Raw genomic sequence first — 20,998 nt, forward strand, 5'->3', positions numbered from 1 at the left:
GCTGTCCTGTCGCAATAACTCTGTAATACTGTACCAGGTGTCCCAGGCTTTATTTAAACACCATGAATTTTGTAAATAACCCGTGAGGGAGGGGTGGATGGATGGATGCCCTCAGGGAAGGCCTTTCCCTGGGGAGGGGGCGGGGAGGCGAGGCGGGTGCCTGGGAACCAGCACCTTGTGTACCTCGCTCCACAAAAGCGAGGGTTGCTCTTCATTTTTTTTTATTTTTATTTTAAACCAGAATAAATCGTTCAATAAAATCAGGCGCTTTTTTGACGTTATTTCTGCGGTTCTGAGGCACGTTTAGTCCCTCCCGCTTCGGGGCGGGGCTAAACGTGCTGAGGGGACGGTTCCCGTCAGCCATTGCGGCGGCCGCCATGTCCGTGGCCTTCGTGCCAGAGCGGCTGCGAGGGAAGGCTGAGGTGAACCAGGAGACGCTGCAGCGGGTGAGGCGGGGGGAGGCGGCGGCGGTGGTGCGGGGGTCCGTTTTACGGTTGGGCTGAGGTAAAGCCGGCCGGGCGGGAGGCGGTGGTGCGGGTTTTCCTCCCGGCTCGACTGAGGTGAAGCCGGCCCGGTGTGAGGCGGGCGGAGGTACGGGCCCGTCTCGCGCCTCGGCTGAGGTGAAGCCGGGCCGGCGTGAGGGGGTGGTGGTGCGGGCCCGTTTCCCGGCTCGGCTGAGGTAAAGCCGGCTGGGCGGGATGCGGTGGTGCGGGTTTTCCTCCCGGCTCGGCTGAGGTGAAGCCGGGCCGGCGTGAGGGGGGGGTGGTGCGGGCCCGTTTCCCGGCTTGGCTGAGGTAAAGTCGGCCGGGCGGGAGGCGGTGGTGCGGGTTTTCCTCCCGGCGCCGGGCCCGTTTCCCGGCTGGGCTGAGGTAAAGCCGGCCGGGCGGGAGGCGGGCGGTAATGGCGGAGGTGCGGGCCCATTTCCCGGCTCGCCTGAGATAAGGCCGGCCCGGCCTGAGGCGGGCGGTGACGGCGCGCTCCTCTGCCCTAGTTGCTGGAGGAGAACGACCAGTTGATCCGGTGCATCGTGGAGTACCAGAGCAAGGGCCGGGCCACCGACTGCGTGCAGTAAGTGCATCCTCGCGGGCGGGCTCCCACCCCGGCCTGGCCACTCGCCGCCGCCTCTGGGCCAAGCACCTCACAGTCCCCAGATATCTGACAAGAGTGAGAGGCTGTTCCTGCTTTCCAGAGCTTTCCTGCTGCTTTATAGAACTTTCCTGCCACATTCTGTATAGAATAATGCCTTTTGCTTTTTGTCAGGGTTTTAGTTCTGTGTTAACATGAAAACCAGCTGTGTTGGGCAGGCTTTCCTTCCAGCCCGGTGCTTGTGAAAGGCTGAGTGGCTTTTAGAGCCCAGTGAGGCAGGCAGCCCGTGGCTCTGCCGCAGCTCCGCTCGCAAGCCCGTGCAGGCAGCGTGTCTGAGCCGGGGCTGTGCTGGCTGCAGGGTCCAACCAGCCCAGCAGCAGAGCTTTGCCATCTCCTGCTTTCTGGCAGCGCTGCAGCTTTTTGGTGTTGATGATACAAAGATCTTAATTGTGCATGTTTACTGTCAAAGCTGGTACGTAGAAGGTACTTGGTTGGAGTGCAGTTCACTGCAGTATGCAGAGCTTTAGAATAATAACAGGATATGAAGGTTTTTGCCGTGAAGTTTTTAAAATTATTATCTTTCCCTAGGAGCAAATATTGATCAGATTACGAAAGTGGCTGTTAAAGTGTGAGCAGTTTGCTAGAAAATAACATGATTCCCAGATAACGTGTTTCTTCCTCTTATAGGTACCAGCATATCCTGCACAGGAACCTCATTTATTTAGCCACGATTGCTGATGCGACGCCAGCCAGCACGCAGAAGGCTGCAGAGTGACCGCACACGCCTGGACACGAGCAGCGATGCTTTAGGGATCTGTAGAAACACTTAGTTTAAAGTCCCACTTTGAGAGCTGAGAAGGTATGGGCTTGAAAGGCAGGTACATAGTTATCGATACTTTGATAAAAACACAATCGTAGTTTTTGATGTAATATTAGGCTGGTTTTTTTGCTCATTACTGTAAGAAGAACTTAAGGGTGATAATTATCATCCTCCTGGTTCCCCTCTGACAAACCCCATGTACCGTACTTGGGAAAATGGCCCGGTTGTGGGGACAGCGCTACCACAGATGCCTTTGGAGGACTCTCACAGTCTCGTTGAAGCAGAGGCTGTTTCCTGGCAGAGGGTGTATAGTAAGAGGGTAAGCATTTAGCTGGTAACTCCTAACTCCAGCGTGACAAAGTCAAGTCAGTCATACGTTGCCATATTTACAAACGGTAGACTGCTTTGTATCTTGTGTCGTATAAATTGTGTGTAATAAACTAAAGATGTGTTTTGTAAATTATAGTACATTGTGGATTAATGTAACATGTTAACAAAGGAGCAGCTCGGTGATGTAGCAAAACAGAAACATGAACTCTTCCTGGAAAGATGGGACCATTGCATAACTTAAAACAATTAAGTGCGAGAGAGAAATCAAGCCTTTACTCCGGCGAGAGAAGGCTGTGTTTGCCTGAGTTGTGTCAAGAGTTTTTGGTTGAAATGCTCTGTACTGCAGACTCTGTGAACAAGTCAATTCTTGCATGACCAACACGGACTCACACACTTCCTGGGTGTTTGTGGTCAGCCCTGTGCTGGTGTGCTCTGCCCCAGAGCGAGCACAGCTCACTTGCACACCTTGATGGTGTAATTAGTAGAAGCTAAACCAGTAGCCTTGACAGTAGTTCTGTCGGGCAGAGGAGGAGTTTACTTCTTGCTCGCTACCATGAAAACTATTTCCTCTGCTGGCTAAAGACTCTAGAAACGTGGGTTTGGTGATGTCCATCTCTGCGCTCCGGCTCAGCGGTGCCTGTACTGTGTCCTTGGTGCAATCTACTTGAAGGTGCAGCCTTAAGGAAGCCTCAGATGGTACAGTGCACAGAGGCCATTTTATAGGATGAGTCAGTAAGTAGGCAGTTGACAATTTTCAAACTGTTAAATAATCCCATGTTAATGAAATAAGATCTTTGTTTACAAACCAAAGTTACAGTTTTAAGGTGCTGCTCATTTTCAGCAAGGTGCATATTTTAAACAGGTATGACCTATTAAATGTATATCTTTAATAAAGCAAATAGTTTACTTTTACAGAAGCTTTAAAATACAAAATGTACAGTTCCAGTTCCGAAGCATTCGCTATTCACAAGGAGCACTGCAATAAGGGTAAGTTAACTAAGCACCAAACCCTTGCACTTGGCAGTGTAAGTGAAGTTTAATGGCAAGACTCGTTTGCCAAGTGCAACAATTCTTAAAATGACCAGTGTTCAGAACAATCGGAAGCAAAGGACAGAGTAGCACCTACGTGGTCAAAATGCAGACAAACTTGCCTCGCGTTCACCGTTGGCTTATGTCGGTCCAGAAACTTGCCAGCATTTGTCATTATGGATCAACTGCAAACCCTAGAGCAATCGTTTTGGCACTTGTTAGAAAAAGTTCAAAATTAAGGAGTTTTCGTTAACTTCCATTTTGGTCTTAGTACGAATAACCAGTAAGTACAACCAAATTTAGGATTTAATATTAGATCTAAATGACAAGATTTAGGAAACTCAAAACCATTCATCAAGTTAAATAACCACTAACATTTTCAGCAGAAGGTTTTCAAAATTATAGTAGTACAGACCATTAACAATTTACAGACAGAAGCCACACTGATTGTGCAAAGCACATTACTGTAAAAAGTCTATGTACAGCAAACAAATCTCTGTAAACATGGTAAGTATGAAGTCTCAGAAAACATGGTGACAATATCATAAATACAGGCAACATTGGCATCCTCAAACAGCACAAAAGGTAACAATCTGGGCCTGCAAATACAGCCCGTCACCATACGAACAAAAAAGGTGGATGGGCTTTAAATACCCCAATGTTTAATAGTTTTAGTGTTGTGTATACTTTTTTTTTTATTTATATATATATAACGTATTTATTTTTTGGTATCTTTAGATATAGATGTACTTAGTTTGTAAAAACAAAAACAACAAATGTGCTTTATCTTCATTGAAAAATTATGTAGTTAGAACTAATAACCCATTTTACTAGTAGTTAACATATTAGAATGATATGACTTAAGAAAAATACAAAAATAAGATTAATACTGTCAAAACTCTTATACCAGAAAATATTGTGGTTTTTAGACTCTTTCAAAGATGAAATATGAAAATTTAAATAAGCTCTAACTATATAAAGAATCTTCTGTAATCTCAATTACTATACAGTGGGATAGCTATACATATGTTTACCATTGTTCTTCAGTTTTTAAGCACCAGTCACTCTCCCCGATCCACTTTGGTTGGAAGATTATTCCTAATTCCACAGGTTCACTTAATGGCACATATCGACTGCAAATAATTACTTTATCCTTTTAAAAAAAATAATGTTCTTTTAACTAACGGCTACCCCACGTTTCGGTTTAGTATCTTCTGAGCCAGCTCACAATTTTTTTTAATCGACTGTAGCATCTGAAATAAGACTTTAAATACACACGAGTAGTCTGTGGGGCTGTCCTTTCCGAGGGCCAGGAGCAGGGTGGGGTGACGCCCGGGGCCACGGGGAGCAGCGGGAAACGGGGTGTCGATGTGGGGGTGCCACCGCCTCCCGGCACCTCGGGGAGTGTTTGTCACTCAAGGCTGAGCTGGTCCTCCCTCGGAGGAAGGGCACCACCACAAAACTCCGTTTCCCAGCTGCTCCCGTGGCACCCCACAAGCTGCTCTTGCACTTGGGTTTAAAAAAGCTGCCCCCCACATTCCTGGGGAGTGGGAAGGGCTCCCAGCTCCTCCCCCAGGAGCCGCAGCACAGTGTTGAGCAAAGCGACCACTATGTATTTGCTTCAACCTATTCGATGTGTTTCAGTAAGATGTTTTAACTATAAATCTATATGAAAAATAGCTATAAAATACAGTGTTTCTCGTATGGTAGTCCTTCAGCAGTTCTTTTAAAAAAAAAAAAAAAAAAAATTTTGAAAGTAAAGGCAATATACACATTTTTAAAAGCATTTCTACATCACAGTTTTGGGCTGTTTCATGTACAAACACACACATTGGCCACATTTGCTCAGCACTGTAGGTCAGAATTCATTAGTCCATCTCATCAGACCCCCTCCATTCCATCCTTAATGAGAGCAGCGGGACGTGGCCCGTACACGGCTGCGAGACAGAGTCTGTGGAATGGGCGTGTGGCCCCGTGCTGCCCGTCCCACTCCCCACAGCCACTAGTACTGGTGCAGGTACGACGGTCTGCGCTCGTGCTTCACGGGGAACGCTTTGAAGCCCTTATTGATGTGTTTGTGCTGGGAGGGCTGCTGCTGGGGCTGCTGCTGCTGCGCGTAGGCGAAGCCGGGGGACATCCCCGCCGCCGGGGCGCAGTCGGTGGCGGCGGCCCAGACCGGGGACTGCAGCATGGGCATGGTGTCACCCCACTGGCTGGCGGGGCTGCCCAGCGGGTAGAGGGAGCTGCTCTGGCCGGGCAGCGCGCTGGGCACGGAGGAGGTGTGCTGCCAGGGAGCCTTCGGCGGCCAGGTTTTGGTTTTGTTATCCTGACAAAACAGAAAGAGTTGGTTTGGGGGTTTTTTTGTTCGAATACCAAAACAGTTTCTTGAGACAATACTTGTAACACATTGTGGTACCCCCTCCTTAAGACATTTTCAGAAGATGATGTTTGCAAGCAGCATTAGAACACAGCACTCTCAATTCTCAGAATATTGGTGTATCAAAGAACCTGTTTATTTACTTCAACATGTGCTCACAGTAGCCCTGCTCTACCTCAGAGTTTCCAGCAAGACATCAATCTGGTGATACTCTAGTTTTCTCTGTACAGACAACTAAAATTGACTGTGTTCTCGCTTTAGCTTGAAATCTTTGGTTTTGTGGTAATTTCAGCTACAAGGGAAAGAGATAAATGATTCCAATTTTAACAATTAAACTCAGTACTTTAGACAAAGGCACCTAGTAAAAGATAAAGGCACTGTGCTTGAGTGGAGATGGTTTGGGTTTTAGCCGAGGTAACCAATCTGGAGGCACAGATGCTATTCTGGTTGTTTTCCCAGTGTAAACCCCCCAAAATGCAAACGGGAGACATGACTGAGCCACCCGCTCCCAGCTCACCTGATTGCGGTCCTCTGCTGCGGAGAGCAGGGGTGGGGAGGGCAGCGTGCTCGGTTCCTGTTCCCCACTGCTGTGTTTTCTGCCCAAAGAAAGAGTGACATTTACTTTTTTTTTTATTTAAAAAAATGAGTCGCCCCCATCAACCCGCCGTTCTGCAGTTCAGGCTGTCACAGCGAGAGCCCAGACCCCACGCTGCCCTGCCCTCTGGGCACGAGCAGCAGCGCACACCCTTCTGCAGAGGGGAAAGGACAGTGGGCAAGGCCTCTGCCCACTTCAAAGAAATCTGCCAGAAATTGCCTTTTTCTTCTGCTCTCTTTTTGGTTTTGTCTTTTTTTTAAAAAAAAATTCAAAGATGGCGTCTGAGACTTCAGGAAGAAGTGTCATCCAAAACACATTATCTTGGAAAAGCATCAGATCTTTTCTAAACACACCGAATTTCAGCTAAAAACCGGCTCTTTGCACAGACAGTAGTTTGTCTGAGCTGACGGCTGCTCACACAGCTCCATTTGGGAGTGAATGTGCGTGTCAGCGTTACCTCCTCTGCTTCACCGCCGCAACCAGGTCTGGCCCTGAGAACATGGAGAAGAGGCTGTCTCCGTTAGCTGAGGAGGTCTCGTCGCTGGAGCTGGCCGAGTCCCCCTGCGTCCCAGACCAGCTGTTTGTCACGTCGCTGCAAGAGAAACCTCCTGTCAGTGCTGTCTGCACACTCCTGCTCGGGGGCACCCATGGAAAACGTGCCAGTGACACCAACGCTTCCACCCCCCTGCTCCTGGTGACACCTCACTGCGCTGCCCAGTCACTCGGCATATAAAGTTTACCGAGCTAATGATAGGAACTCAAGGTGCCTCCCCGGTCAGGAAGGAGGAACGGAGGTTCTGGGGTTTGGAATCACTAAGCAGGTGACTCCTTCATTGCAAACTGAGCCTGAACACACCCTTGTCCCAGCGGATTTAAGCTCTCTTGGGAATCACAACTAGTGTGTCATGGAGAAGGACTGAGGGTTCTGAAATATTCCTGTTGGAATAAATAGTTCTGATTTGGAAGAGATGACAAAGGAGTAACATACTGCTGTAAGGTGCCACGAGATGCCCCAGAGAAGTCAGGTTACGTAGCTTACATCTGGAAAGCTGATGCTTCCAGAGCATCACTCTTCATCAGAAGAGTCTTACAGGTTTTCAAAATACTGAAAGAAACCCATTCTGAATGAATCTGCTGTAAATTCCTCCTTCCCTCTGAGCTAAGGGGAGCATCACCCAGTGTCAGTGCTTGGGAATGGGTGACAGTTGACGTTCCTCACTCGACAGAACAAGGCGGCTTTCCCAGCCCCTGCAGAACCCCCCCGTGCTCCCACCAGGCCGGAGGGGGAGCAGCCCCACCGGATGGACACGCGTGGGCTGGCGGGTCCCTTACCCCTCCGTGAAGTACTCGGGGAAGGGCCAGGTTTTGTGAGGGTCGTCGGGCAGCGGCCAGTTGCCCCGCGTGCTGCTCGGGCGCCGGACGTGCTGCGCCTGCCGCTTCTGCTGCATGGCCTGGTTCACCCCGGCCACGTAGCGGGCAAACTCCGGGTCCGAGCCGACTGGGTAAAAGAAAGCAGGAAGTCAGTCGCTGACATTCAGCTATTCCCACTGCAATTATCCCCCTTGTTTAATCCTTTGGGTTTGGGCATACCCACAACAGAAAGAATTCCCTCACCGATAATAAATGCCGGATGACAGCTGATACCTCTTCTGGAGCAGGGAAGAACACCAAATGTGGAATGTTTTTTAAAAGTAAAACAAGAATGAAGAAAATCACTTGTTTCTACACGTCCTTTATTACATGATAAGGGACAAAGCTCTCTGACAGCTGGACAAAACCAAACCATTCCCACTAATAATCCTTCTCCTGGAGAAACAGCTTTTGGGCAGTGTAAGGTGCGGCTGGAACCAGACAGAGCCCCACGTCCAGGGTCTGATTCCAGAGATATTCCCAAGAGTGTGCAGGTTCTGTTTCCTACAGGGATCCCTTTTATATTCAAAATAGCAGCTTGTGCTGATTTTTACCTCAAGAAAAACCTACCAGGTAAACAGATTTTATCAGAGACTGTTTTTACTTTATTCTTCAACATCTGTGAAAATAATTCCAAAGACCCGGAGGTATCAATATTCCTTCTACCAGTTCTCACTACAACGCTCCTTCATCAGGTTCATACAGATGAGAAAAGTACTGCAAAATCCATTTTGGGCAGCTAGTTGAGTCTTTGACAGGAAAACCATCAATTCCATAAATTCTTGATTAAAGGCTCTGTGCTACCTGAACTGGAGCTTCCACTGACAATTCCCCTATCACAGCCCAACCCAGCAAGTTACATGGAGAAAAGTTACCTTTCCCATGGAAAAATCTATTTGATTGGAAGGTTTTTTGTTTGGGTCTGTTTTTTAACACCCCAGATTTGTGGAAAATACTGTCTACTTAGCACTTCCACTGTAGGAACATAGACCTGTATATCAGATATTGTTTATCAACTCAAATAAGTCACCTTTTCAGAGTACCATTTCCAAAGCCCTCGATATTCATCACACCAAAAGGAACAACCCATGTAGCTTTGTGGAGATCCAAAGGAAAACACTACAGAAATAGCAGGGATTCAAAATACTAAGAACACTGCTCCTTCACATACGTGCAGTTTTTCCCCCGCACGTACACGTGTGGTGTTTGGTGAAAGTAAACGCATCCCTCCTTAAAGGTTGTGACAATCCTTCAGTATCTGCCACAGGTGTGTTTAAATAAGATGATGCTAATTCAGACTTAGAGTTGTTAAGAAGCTTTTGATAACGGAACTATGCTGCCTATTTTTGCCTTATGCTATCAGTTAGGTTGACAAAGTCACTATCATGTAATTATGAGTCAAAGGAGGTGGTTTCTGAGAGGTCTCTGTATCCTGACACACGCGTGTGCAAACAGGCAGGGAAAAGGATTCCTGGTCTGAGAATGGGTTTTCCTGCTGTGGTGCTGCTTCCCTCCAGGTTATAAACGCACACACCAAGGTTCTAGAGTGATGTCCCAGGCCAACAGAAATTATATTTAGGAGAGAATAGATTTGTAAGTTGTTCTTAGTTCTGCTACCAGAATTCATTCATTTCCTCTTCAACTCTACACTCACTGGCAGAGTCGTTAGCTGTTGGCTTCTGGCTGTAACATTTGCTCCTGCTTCATCTCTGCATTTACAGATCACTGGGGGTTTAGGCACATCTGGCAAACCACATGGCACCTGCTCCTCAGTCTCTAACCCCTCTGCATCCAACCTTTTCCCTGCAGGAACAGGAACCAGTACGACTCCCGTGGAGCCGCGGTGTCGGAGGGGGAACGCAGGGGAAAGGTGTGATCCGGCTGCATCTCCTGACTGCCAGACTGGGGACGAGCAGGAAGGATTGTTGCGAGGAGAGGTAAAGTACATCAGTTTAACAGTTAGGTTTTAAACAATTTTAGAAATTAACAATAGGAGGAACGTGATCTGTAAGTATCTGCTTCAGTACTCTGATGTGGTCCGTACAGGAAAGGTCAGAACCACTACGACTGGGACAAGAAACAAGGAATTCATTTCTGTTGTTATTTATTAATGAAATGTCTTGTACTTTAGTTCACCTTCTATATAAATCCCTGCTTGCCTCTGTGAGCACCCTGGCACCTGGGGGATAGCACTAGGAAGTGACAGTTATTGCTGGCAATATTTAACAGTACTCTTTGTAAAAGGACTCTCATAAAAACCATAATAAAGGAAAAGGCACACACCTGCAGGGTCAAAAGGCAGGATTTCTCCCAGCATCCCAAACACTCCATCAGTTTGGTCACGATTTGGCCACGTGTTGTTTCTAGGTCCTTGCGGTTTCTGTCCCAACATCTCCGACATCACGTTGTCCATGTAGCTGCTCACCAGGCCCAAGCTGTACAGATCCGAGCTCAAATCTGAAAACCCGGGGTTGTTCCACTGGTTCATATGAGACATCCCGGCCCCGACAGCCTGGGCCGGCTGCTGGGAGGAGCTTCCCAGCCACTTGGCAGGCACGCGCTGCTGTGGTCCGATGGGCTGAAGCAAGTGTTGGTAATACTGCATTTGCTGCTGCTGCTGCTGCTTTTGGGGCTGCTGCTGCTGCTGCGACAAGCCCTGCTGCTGCGGGGGATGCAGCGGCGCGTGCGAGACCGACTGCGGCTGCTGTTGGACCGCTCCCGACTTCTGCTCCGCTGCTGCACTGGATGCAACCGAGTTCCTCCTTTTCACCATCGGAGAAGTCTGCTGGGATTTGCCCATGTTAAAACCAGACAAGAAATCGATAACATCCTGCATTTCTTGGTCAGTTGGTAAATTCATACCTTTGTCATCCTTCCCGTCATCCGGCTTGAAGAAGTTGTCCCGTCTGTCAACTACAAACCCGTTCACTAACTGGTTGTTTGTGCTCTGGGCTGGCTGCAGCGCATCCGCCGTCCGAGGGAAACTCCCAATGTTCAAAATGCTCTGTAACCGCCCGTCGATGGTAGCGGGCATTTTCGCTTTCTCCTCTGAGCTGGAACTGATGAAGACGTTTTTGGAAGGTGTACTGGGGATTGAGTAACTTCCAGTATTACTCGTACTGGTGCAGGAAGTTTTTTTTGTAAACCGTGAAGTCAGTTTTGAGAAGGTCTTCTGCAGACCACCTGAAGATTTGCTGCCGTTTCCGGATGGCATGTCGACTTGATTCCCGAAGTCCGAGATCTCCCGCTGCAGCTGGATCTGAATGCAAGGCAGAGCCTGCTCCCTGCATCGACACAAACACCCCGATCAAACCACCCCATACAGGACTGAGGGGTGCTTGGGAGGAAAAGGTGTATTTGGGGAATAGCAAGGGGCAGGAACAAAGCCAAAGATTGCCAACTTCCTCAGCTACTTCTTATGGAAACAATGCAATTATTACTAGTGTTTGCAGTAGCGTTAACTACATTTTTTAAATTTTAATTGTGCTTCAAGACCTAAATGGAGATTAGCTTATTACAATGATACGATGAGGGGTAATGGTTTTAACTTCAAAGAGAGATTTAGATCAGATATTAGAAAGACTTTCTTTGCTGTGAGGGTGGGGAGAGCCTGGAACAGGTTGGCCAGAGAAGCTGTGGCTGCCCCATCCCTGGAGGGGTTCAAGGCCAGGTTGGAGGGGGCTTGGAGCAACCTGGTCTGGTGGGAGGTGTCCCTGCCCAGGGCAGGGGGTGGCACTGGGTGGGCTTTAAGGTCCCTTCCAGCCCAAACCATTCTATGATTCTATAAATCAAGTATTTTTGCAAAAGAGAAACAAAGACTTTTGTACGCTTGGCTAAGCTGGGGTTGGTTTTTAAGAGGACTGTGGTATCTCTGCCTGTACCCACAAGGTACCTATGTAAACGACCCATTTCTCGCTCTCAGTTTGCCCCCCTCTGAAGCCCCAGCACTACCCAGCCCCCAGCAGGGCTCTGTCGGCACCCAGGGCTGTGTTTAACCCGGCTCGGGAGGAGCTGTACCTTCCCTCCTTCCACCGGTGCGTGTCAAACACTGCCGTGTACAGCACGTCCACTAGCCCCAGCGTCTTCTCGGGGTCCAGGCTCCTCTGCAGCAGAGACATTGTTGCTGGATCTTCCTTCAGACACCTGAAATGAAGAAGCTGGAGTTCAGAATCAAGGCGTTTATTCTCCCCAGGAAGTCAGGCAGCTGAGGGGTGCCCTCCCCGCCGTCGGCAGGCGGAGCTCTTCCAGAGCACAGAGCCCGCCGCAAACCGCTCCCAGCACTTCACTCCATGAAGGGAACAGAGACACGCCAGTTCATGCTCTACAGAGGGATTAGAGATTATTTGGGTAAACAATGAGTCCCTCGTACTCCTGGACGGGCCGCTGGTACCATTAGTGACAGGCTCCCTCGCCAAGGCTTCAGCTGAATGAGCTGCCTTGTACTGAAGTTCTCAACTCCAAAGGCTCCCAAGTCAGGGAGGAGGAGGAAATGTTGTCATTCCACAGCAGAGTTCCAAAAGGGAAGAGATCCTCACCTAAACTGCAGATTACTCCTACCATCCTTTCCTAGGCAGCAACTAAACTGGTGAGAATGGCTTCTCTGGCACCACAGAGCTCTGCGGCCCGTGACAGCGCGGACAGAGCAGCTCGGGGAAGGAGCTAAAGCTCTCACACTCCTCTCAGCTAACTCCTGGCCTTCCTGAGGTACCGGCTTGAGGACCTGCCAGGGAGGAGCATAACAGGAATACTACTGGATTAATTGATTTTTTAAACCTTCTCTTTCATCATCAAGCTTCTACTCTTTCTTTAAAAGTCTGTTTCAGTTTCAGTGCCTCTCCTCTACTGCCCCCACCAGAGGCAGCACTGGCACAGACAGTGAGGGACAACTGTCAGGAAGGGTGACATTCTACCAGTTCCAGACAGAGGAACTTCAGGAAGATTGTGTGGCTTTCTCTCTCCATGTGTAGTGCACTATTTCCCCGATATATTTCAGCCACAGCGATCAGTACAATCTGCAACACAATGTTTGTATTTACCAAGTCGATGGAACTTGCACCACGATTCTGGATCCTTCTAAACTTATCTGAGGAGCGTAGGCTTCTTTATTTTCAATCTGTGCTGTGTCCACAACCACCTAGGAAATAAATGCAAATAAAAGGGAAATGATTTTAAGGATTAGTTCTAGTTGTTTTATCACCCCCATAGTTAAGATGTGATTGTTTCAGCTCCCTGCCATGCAAAGAATAACCAGAAAGAACAAATCAAGTCACAAAATCATTATAAATTGATTTCTATCTTAATATCTAAAAAAAGAAAGACTAAAATGGTGCGTTTGACACAGTAACCTGTATTTCAAGGACTTCACTCTTCCCAGTTGCACACTGGAGTTACACATCACGGCGCAGTTACCAACTGCTTTACCCAAGAGCTGGCAGTTACCGATGGCTTCGTGTAACAGCCCTTACCTTTGAGAGGTTTGGCACTATTTCTACTTTAATAGCTCCCCAACACCTATTTATCAAAATATTTTAAATTTAACTGCAGAGCATGGTATGGTACAGACATAGTCTGAAACCCTTCCCAGAGCTCGCAGTTCTTAATGCCCCCGACTCCCTTTCCATTACAGAATCCCCCAGCAGCGTTCCTCTGTTCTACCCGTAGTCTGAAACCCTTCACAGAGCTCACAATTCTTACAAAATCCCCCAGCAGCGTTCCTCTGTTCTACCCTAGGGAACTCTACTGTCATTAATTCCCTTTTGCATAAAGGGAAGAAAAGGGACTGTTCAATTTGCTGAATTCTGAGCCTTCTGTAAGGCATCAGGAAGATATATGGAAGATGAAAGTCTTGAAAATTAACCTTCTGTCATGAACCTTTCTTTTTATGGAACTGAGAAGGAATGGATTCACTTCAGCTTCATTTAAAGTTTAATACCAGTGATAGTAAGTTCCATATTTGGTTCGTGCTTTCTGTTGTTGTCCACTCTCCTGGGTTGGCCTTTTTCATCATTTCCATAATGTCCTATTTTGGTCATGCTGAACCAGCAGCTTTTTGGCAGCAGTCAGCAGTTCTTGCTCCAGTGACCAACAGACTCGCTGCACCATTTATCCTTCAAATGGCAAAAGTCCTCTGGTAGAAAGAAGGCTCCAGGGATTTAACCGGCTTTTTTGCAATCGTCCTACACTGGTTCTACTTCTAACTGGCCATCTATTACTGGGTATGAAGAAATGTGAAATATGAATAATGCTGGGAGTCTCCTCTCCCTCTTGCTCTGACAAAACCATCCAATGACACTGACACACAATTATTTCCCACCTTTTAGATATTTTAGCCTAAGCCCTTAGTTTTCCCCCAGCTGACTCTCAGCATTTTCCTGAGTTCATTCAAACTTGTAAAACATGTCTGAGCAGAGTGACAATGGCCGTGCTATTATCCACCCAGGGAAATGCCTCCCACTTAATAACAGGGCAACTCCAGGACTTTTTTCCCCTTGTATTTCTACCGTTTTAATTTTGTGCAATTTGGTAATCTATTTGCCATATTGCAATATAATTAGGATAAGCAGAGATGAACTTAGGAGTGATCTTTCTGAGCTCCCAAGAAAAGTACTGTCTGCATCCCAGAGCTGAGACCCTGCTGTGTGCAGGCTTCCATCACCCAGGGCCGTGCTCATGGGCTGAGCTCTCAGGAGAGATCCCCTCCCTCCCCATCTTTATCTCTTCCCTTTCAAACTCAGGAGAGATCTCCCCCCTCCCCATCTTTATCTCTTCCCTTTCAAAAAAAGTGTAACATCTCTCAACATTCGGTCAGTTACAGCATCTGGAATTTAAACATGAGGAGACTTAGTGCTTCTGCAACACATGTTGAGTTTTGCTACAGGAGATGCAGGAGCACAAGAAGAAGATGGGTAGAGACTCAGTGAAACCTCTTCATGGCTTTGAATGAGGCCGATTCAAAGCTTTATTCCCACTCATCTTCCGAATTCGACTATTTTACCTTTACTCAAACATGGAGATCTCTTCAGCTGACCCGAATCTGAAAATATAATTCTTAATATATATGCTAAGGTAAAAAGTGCACTTTTAAAAATTCTTATGTTAAAAAACTGAAGCCCAAAACACCACCACCGAGTAATTCATGTCTCATTGTGCTTTCTGCTCTTAATTAAGAGTTTCTTCTTAAAAAAGCACATGGCAAAGACAGGCTAAAGATAGTGAGACTGTCCAGTAATGTTCTTTTTTAACTTTGGCATTTAAATGACAAACTTATACACAATTCTGCACTAATGCAGCCCCGCTCGGTTTCTAAAAACTAATAATACTTAGTAAACTAAAGTAAACCAAAGACTACGTAATACTGTCCCATGATTCATTTATTACACAAAATAAACTAAAAATGAGCAGAGTCTCCCTGCCGCCTGGTGGGCGCTTCCTGTGCATCACCCGCCCATTGTTCTGGTTCTGCAGGTGCTTCCTCTCCCGGCCCCACCCAAGGAAAGCTCCACAGAGCAAATCACAGTTTCTCATCAGTGCAGGAGGCTACACAGGGCGTCACTGAACCTCATAAAATAAAATTATGGCACATGGTTTATAAAGAAAAACCTCAACCTTCCCACCCTCCCAACGTGTAACAAATCAAAGCGGGAAGGAGAGAGCAGGCTGGCAGGGATTCTGCCCTGTGCACAGCTCCTTACTCAGCCTTTGAGGAGAGAAACCTGCTACTGTCAGAGAACCTGAGGTTCATGCAAAAATCTCTGGAGACATTCATGATTCAACACAACTAACATTCCTTCCATCAGCACTATCGTTTGGGATCCTGCGTAAGGACGTTTTATGCTGACAACTCTCCAAATGTTATGATAAACCCAAAGAATTATCAGTGCTTTAATTACCAGCAGGTCTAACTAGTTATGTCTAGACAGGGGGACACCAGGAGATTTCCAGACTCCTGAGTCCCAGTGTGCCTCGGGCCATTCCCCGGATCTCAGCAGGGCAGGACGTGGGTGTGCACAGCACCGACCCCCCGGAAAGGGCAGGAAAGGAAAGCAAAGGAAAGGGGGGGAGGCAGCACCCTCCCAGGTATTTCTCCTCCAGACTCCGGGGAGCCAGGAACTCCTCGCACAGGGCTGCTGAGAAGAGGCCAAGAGAGAACCCATCTCCTGCCCCTTGCTGCTGCCTCCCAGCCCCCAGCCACCAACCAGGGCAGGTGAAGACACAATCCCACTGAACCGTCTCCTTGTCTTCTTGTATTGTTAACATTTAATACACGTCTGCCTTGAAAACACCAAAGTAGAAATTGGATCAATCCTACTATTCCACGGTTGCTTTCTCTCCTTGCAGAGACCCCACCTTCTTACACCTCCCTGGAAAACTTCCTACACAAAGTGGTGAATGCAGCCCCTCCTGTCCTTAAACCCCGCACGGCAGGGAACGGTACTGATGGTCTGTCCCCTTCTTCACATGAAAAGTCAGCTCAATTCCAGTATGATTTGAACCTACTTTTCTAACACATATTTAATATTAATGGAGTATCTAATATCTGGTATCAAAGGAACGCTAAGGTAGAAATATCTGACAAATGTATTATTTACAATTTATCGTTCACCATTATTGGAGAACCTATTAATGGGACCAAAGTGGTACCACATTGGTTTAATGGTACCAAAAAGCCCGTGTAGTTTAATGACCTAGGATGGAAGGTCAAAGAACTGGTTTAATGGTACCGGAAGCCCGTATAGTTTAATGACCTAGGATGGAAGGTCAAAGTCACTTAGTCAGCGGTGTGATTTGTCTGAAAAATGTGACAAAGTAGCAATATTGGTCCCTTCATCACAAATTACAGTTAGTTGCAGAGTCCTGGTGCTGCCATCACCTTGAACAAAGGGTCAGGATGTGACTCAACAAGAAGCCTTTACCTCACTGCAGGGTAATGACTCAAAGAACAGGGAATAGAAGCGATCAGAGCCTTTATGCTTCTGTTTCCTTCCTCTCCTATTGCATTCTCGCCCCCGTTTCATTTGTCCAGTCAAATGAAAACTCACAGTAGTCCAAAAAACGTCTCATGAACGAACACTTTATTAATGAAGGGATTGCAGTAATTAGTTATGGGAGCACAACTGCATTTTCTTATCAGAGTATGTTCCCAGCACCTGTTTTTAGCAGCTGTTTGGACAGTGTAAGGTCTGTGGGGCTGGTTCTGAAGAGCACCCGTGCCTGCAGCGAGGCACCCACGGCTCCGTCCGGCAGCATCGCCCGGGGCAGGGAACTTCCTGGGCTATGGGCAGGAAACCCAGCTTCCACTCCCAGAGGAAATGAAAAAAGGGCAGCTTTTTAAAGCTAATCTGAGAGAAGGGGGGAAGGGATGTTTGTTTTTGACACGGTCATCTATAGATTTGAAAATTCTTTCTATTTCACTATGAATTAGGAGTTGAATTTCTCGTGTACTCTCTAATAACAGAGACCACAAAGTACACAGCACGTTCTTCTGCTCCTACCAACTGTGGATACCAGCTATGAACTTGCAATTCTATGAGGACACACTTTGCTCATAAATCAAGTCAGCTGCAGTGTTAAAAATGGAGCAACGTAGAGACATTGGAAATTCATTTCCAAACTCCTTAAAATACCTAGTTTCTCTTCAGCATGTTTAAGTAGCCCTTTTTTGCTAAGCCCACGGGTAGTCACTCACCAGTCCAGCTTGGCCAAACAGGAGCTGTACAGCAGTTTTGCAGGCCCCTCGCCAGGTGGAAGGACAGACCTGGTTGAGGACTTCAGTGACAGGAGAGTCGTCCCGTGGCGTGAGTCCGTTGTGGCATCCAGCTTCCTTAATCAGCTGCAGCATTGTGTGCTGGAAAGGGTCAGTAACACTTTGTCATGCTAAAGATGGGATTCAGAAATGCTAACCCCAACTTCCACACACATTTATCATTATTCTACACATTTTCCAAAACCTACGCTGTCTGTTACCTCCCAACAGTCTCATGTAACTAGAAAAGCTCAACTGCAGAACAGAAACACAGAGGACCTCTGCTCCCTGGAACACAATACTCCTCCAAAGTCATAAAGACTATCTTTGCTTATATTCTTGCAAGATGGTTTAATCAAAACTACAAAAAGCACTGCAAAGACAACAGAAAAGCAGCATTTTGAGCTGTGGATTATTCAACTGTTTCAAGGGCAAGGAACTGGGCTTAACTAAAAATAAATATCCATGAAAATGCTGATTAAAATTGCCCAAATTACTTCTGAATGGACATCGTTTCCATTCCTTTATACTGAAAATACAATTAACTTCTCTACAATTTAAAATTATTTTTTTTTAAATTGATTACAGTTTCTTAGGACACACTAAAAGGAGCTTTGTTACAAAAAAATATTTTCAAGTCCCTCCCTTAGCACTGGAAGGGTCTGGGCCAGGCTTATTTAGGCACCTAAGAGGGTGAGAGCTCTGAAGGGCATCACCCGGTTAGGGCACCCACAAGGGCTCACTTTCCACTCTTTGGTGCCTAACCACCCTATTTTCAAAGAGACCCAGGAAGCTTCGTTACCTCCTGGACTTCTGTGCTCCTCTCGGGTTGGACTGGATTTGCCCAGGTGGTTAGAACGTTATCAGTTATGGACCTACAATGTTATCAACACCTTGTTTCCACAGGAAACCAGGCTAAAAATACGCACTTTTAAATACAAGTTCAGCACTGAACTTCTACTGCAGTTGTTTTCTGAGTTTTAAGGGGTTCTAGTCTTTTTTTCCATTTTTCCCCCGACTCCTGTGGTCAGATTCAGGGTTATTACCGTTTTCAGCTTCAGGTTTTCTGCTGCAGACTCATTAAAGGATATTCCTTTCAGGAACTGGGATCCGATCTGCACAGGGACGGTGGGCAGCTCACACTGGATGGGCTGAGGTGGAGTCTGTCTCCTGCCTGTTTGCTGGGCTTCAGCCTCACTGCAGCAGCCCTGCAACACACAGCAGATCGATCACAAGAAACAAAGATGTTAGAAAACCTAATATGAGTCACTTTTTTTTTTTTTTAAAGTAGTTATTTTGCAGGTTTGGAGGGATGAAAGGGAGCGGGTTTAGCAGATCCTACCTGAAGACTCGCTTCAATAGCTTTGGGGTTCAAGTGGAAGCCAGCCTTCATGGCGTATTCGCAGTGGCCTAAGCTCTCCAGAGCCACCTTGTAGGCCTGGAGGGAACAGAAGGTTGAGACAGAAGAGGGGGATGAGAAGCTGCGGGCTTGGTACATGGATTTACCCTGCTCAGTTCTACAGCAAACACACAGGGATCATGAGATTCCAACACTCGGACACCTCGCGGGTGCCCGTGGTGGGTATCCCTGCAGTAACACCCTCCTTCCCCACTCCATCCCTCCCCAGGGGCTGCACCACCCCACGCCAGAGCCGCAGACTCAAACCCACCTGCAGAGCACTGTCGATTTTCACGTTGAGCTCTTTGAGCTGGTGCTCAGGGATTGCCACACTCTGCGAGCAGAAAAGCTGCTGCACTTCGATTCCTGCCAAACAGCCGTCGCAGCCCCTCTCTCGCAGTCGGGACGTGGCCTGTCACGTAAAATCAAAATCCAGGGTGAAGAGGTGCAACCTTACACCAGGTCAAGCTTAATTACATTTTAAAAAGAGCAAAAAAAAAACCCTGAGTTTAAAACATTATAAAGAAGATGAGAAGCAGCACTTGGTGGAAAGGATCTAGAGGAGGTGACTAAACCTCTTATTAAAGGTCTATGGCTGTTGAAAGTAGAAGTCTCCCGTAAGGTGTCTGGCACGTGGGTACGGGTGTTGGCCACCAACTTCACAGTGTTTGCTCTTACTGTTTCAGCTCCTGCCCAGAACTGAGGATCCTGTTACAGAGGAGGGACTCGGAACTTCAACATAAAGGTACTGCCCCAGAAACAGAGGGTACCTTTACTCAGGGGTACAGACACTCCTGTGCACAGCAGGTGGTGTGTTTTATGAAATTAAGAGTGATTACCGTGCTGCAATTTGAGAAGAGCTATCCTAAACCCCCACACAAATACTTATTTTAGTCAATCATAAACATTGGAGAAGTTTCTCCTATTATTATTCTGGAACTTGGGAGAATCTGTATTTTTCTCTTCTCCTCCCCATGCACATTTAATAAGGGATTCGATTAGTGCAATACTTAAACTATTTTGAAATACAGATTTTATTATCCAGTAGAATCTGTGTTTTTCTCTTCTCCTCCCCGTGCACATTTAATAAAGGATTCGATTAGTGCTATACTTGTACTAAACTATTTTGAAATACAGATTTTATTATCAGAAAGAGCTGAAATGGGCTGTTAAGGAGGTAAAAAAGAAAGTTAAGGTCCCACATTCTGCAAACCTAAGTTTAATTTTAACCACATTTTGAACCAACTTGATAGCAATTACAGTGCACTTCTAGAAACTGTAACACTGTTTTAAGGAACCAAGTATATTAAACTTGAAATTAACTATTTTTATGCAAAAAAGGAGTAAAGCTATACCAGGATTAGACACGTTACAATTATCTGTAATAAACCTAGAGGACTCCCAAATCCCATTTTATACAGTGAAATAAATTTATGCTGCAGTAAAACTTACAGACAATTCCTCTGCATCTCTAGTTCTGAAGGAAACCTGTTTGCTTTCCTGTACCGTGCAGACGTTAGCGGATAAATGGCAACCTTGACAAGAGTTCCAGTCAAGGCAATTAACCTGCCCGTGGGGCTGCCTAATTAGACTTTAAGTTACTTGAATTTAAGGGAACTGGGCGCTCGGTGATCTATCAGCCTGCAGACCTTGGCAGGGCAAGGGAAAGCAGAGAAGCTCATACAACTGTTTTTCTTTGTGAAGAACTTTTTTTAGCGGAAAAAGTAAGGATTCTGCAGATTTAAGTGTTTGTGAAAATACCAGCCCCAAGAGTGGTACACTGAAGTAATCTGATTGACATTCCAGCTTTGATGGATCGAGCAACACAAAGCTTAACAGCATTAAGATAAAAGTCTTAAAAGTTACATAAAGATTTTTATGTATAAAATAGAATTCATGCTCAAAATTTAAGAGAAATAGACATTATCTAAATTGTTTTTTATCAAGATTTTGCTCTGTTTTTGCAAAGACTTGCTGCATGGGCTTTTTTTCACATTCCCTCTGCTGCCAAACCCCATTTGATCGTTGCTAATTCACTGCTAATAACAAAGAGCTGTCTCCACTGTGTGTGTGCTCCCGAGGTACAATCGTACCGCAAAGAACACTTCACACAGAGCAGAGACAGGGCAGTCACCAGAAAGGTAAAGCAAGTTTTAGCACGAGGAATTAACTGCACCAAGTTCCCCGCCTGCAAATGGAGCATGTCTTTA

The 20,998-nt window shown here is 46.6% G+C and overlaps 2 protein-coding genes and 1 long non-coding RNA gene across 10 annotated transcripts in view; 2 read left to right on the top strand and 1 right to left on the bottom strand.

Moving 5' to 3' along the window:
• Positions 1-325: 325 nt before the first annotated feature.
• SS18L2 (synovial sarcoma translocation gene on chromosome 18-like 2) lies at positions 326-2,371 on the top strand. Its single transcript, XM_014942389.1, has 3 exons — positions 326-446; positions 992-1,068; positions 1,774-2,371. The coding sequence occupies exons 1-3, from the start codon at positions 378-380 to the stop codon at positions 1,859-1,861; spliced, it is 234 nt and encodes a 77-aa protein (XP_014797875.1). The 5' UTR covers positions 326-377; the 3' UTR covers positions 1,862-2,371.
• A 616-nt stretch (positions 2,372-2,987) lies between these two features.
• Positions 2,988-20,998, bottom strand: part of KIAA0355 (KIAA0355 ortholog) — a 46,765-nt gene continuing 28,754 nt past the window's right edge. For 7 of the 8 annotated variants that reach the window (XM_014942383.1, XM_014942381.1, XM_014942384.1 and 4 more), the window contains 11 exons: positions 19,060-19,200; positions 18,732-18,827; positions 18,436-18,597; positions 17,333-17,491; positions 12,684-12,781; positions 11,665-11,790; positions 9,931-10,931; positions 7,570-7,735; positions 6,695-6,829; positions 6,160-6,238; positions 5,268-5,591 (listed from right to left, as the gene is read on the bottom strand). In XM_014942383.1, coding sequence (XP_014797869.1) covers positions 5,268-5,591; positions 6,160-6,238; positions 6,695-6,829; positions 7,570-7,735; positions 9,931-10,931; positions 11,665-11,790; positions 12,684-12,781; positions 17,333-17,491; positions 18,436-18,597; positions 18,732-18,827; positions 19,060-19,200 — 2,487 coding nt within the window. Of the gene's footprint in view, positions 5,592-6,159; positions 6,239-6,694; positions 6,830-7,569; positions 7,736-9,930; positions 10,932-11,664; positions 11,791-12,683; positions 12,782-17,332; positions 17,492-18,435; positions 18,598-18,731; positions 18,828-19,059; positions 19,201-20,998 lie in introns of all 8 variants that reach the window. The other variant, XM_014942388.1, reaches the window with a different exon arrangement.
• The window catches only part of LOC106888274, a 34,036-nt gene continuing 22,101 nt past the window's right edge, over positions 9,064-20,998 (top strand). The window contains exons 1-2 of the long non-coding RNA XR_001412082.1: positions 9,064-9,584; positions 19,475-19,533. This is a non-coding gene — a long non-coding RNA (uncharacterized LOC106888274). The remainder of the gene's footprint in view (positions 9,585-19,474; positions 19,534-20,998) is intronic.

The sequence above is a fragment of the Calidris pugnax genome, unplaced genomic scaffold (assembly GCF_001431845.1).
Source record: "Calidris pugnax isolate Ruff unplaced genomic scaffold, ASM143184v1 scaffold28, whole genome shotgun sequence".
Classification (NCBI taxonomy): Eukaryota; Metazoa; Chordata; class Aves; order Charadriiformes; family Scolopacidae; genus Calidris; species Calidris pugnax.

Excerpts from the sequence above, each read along its gene's own strand:
- SS18L2 (XM_014942389.1), top strand. The coding sequence starts at position 378 with ATGTCCGTGGCCTTCGTGCCAGAGCGGCTGCGAGGGAAGGCTGAGGTG. Across the intron at positions 447-991 it reads ACCAGGAGACGCTGCAGCGG|TTGCTGGAGGAGAACGACCA; the intron begins GTGAGGCGGGGG and ends CCTCTGCCCTAG. Across the intron at positions 1,069-1,773 it reads CGGGCCACCGACTGCGTGCA|GTACCAGCATATCCTGCACA; the intron begins GTAAGTGCATCC and ends TTCCTCTTATAG.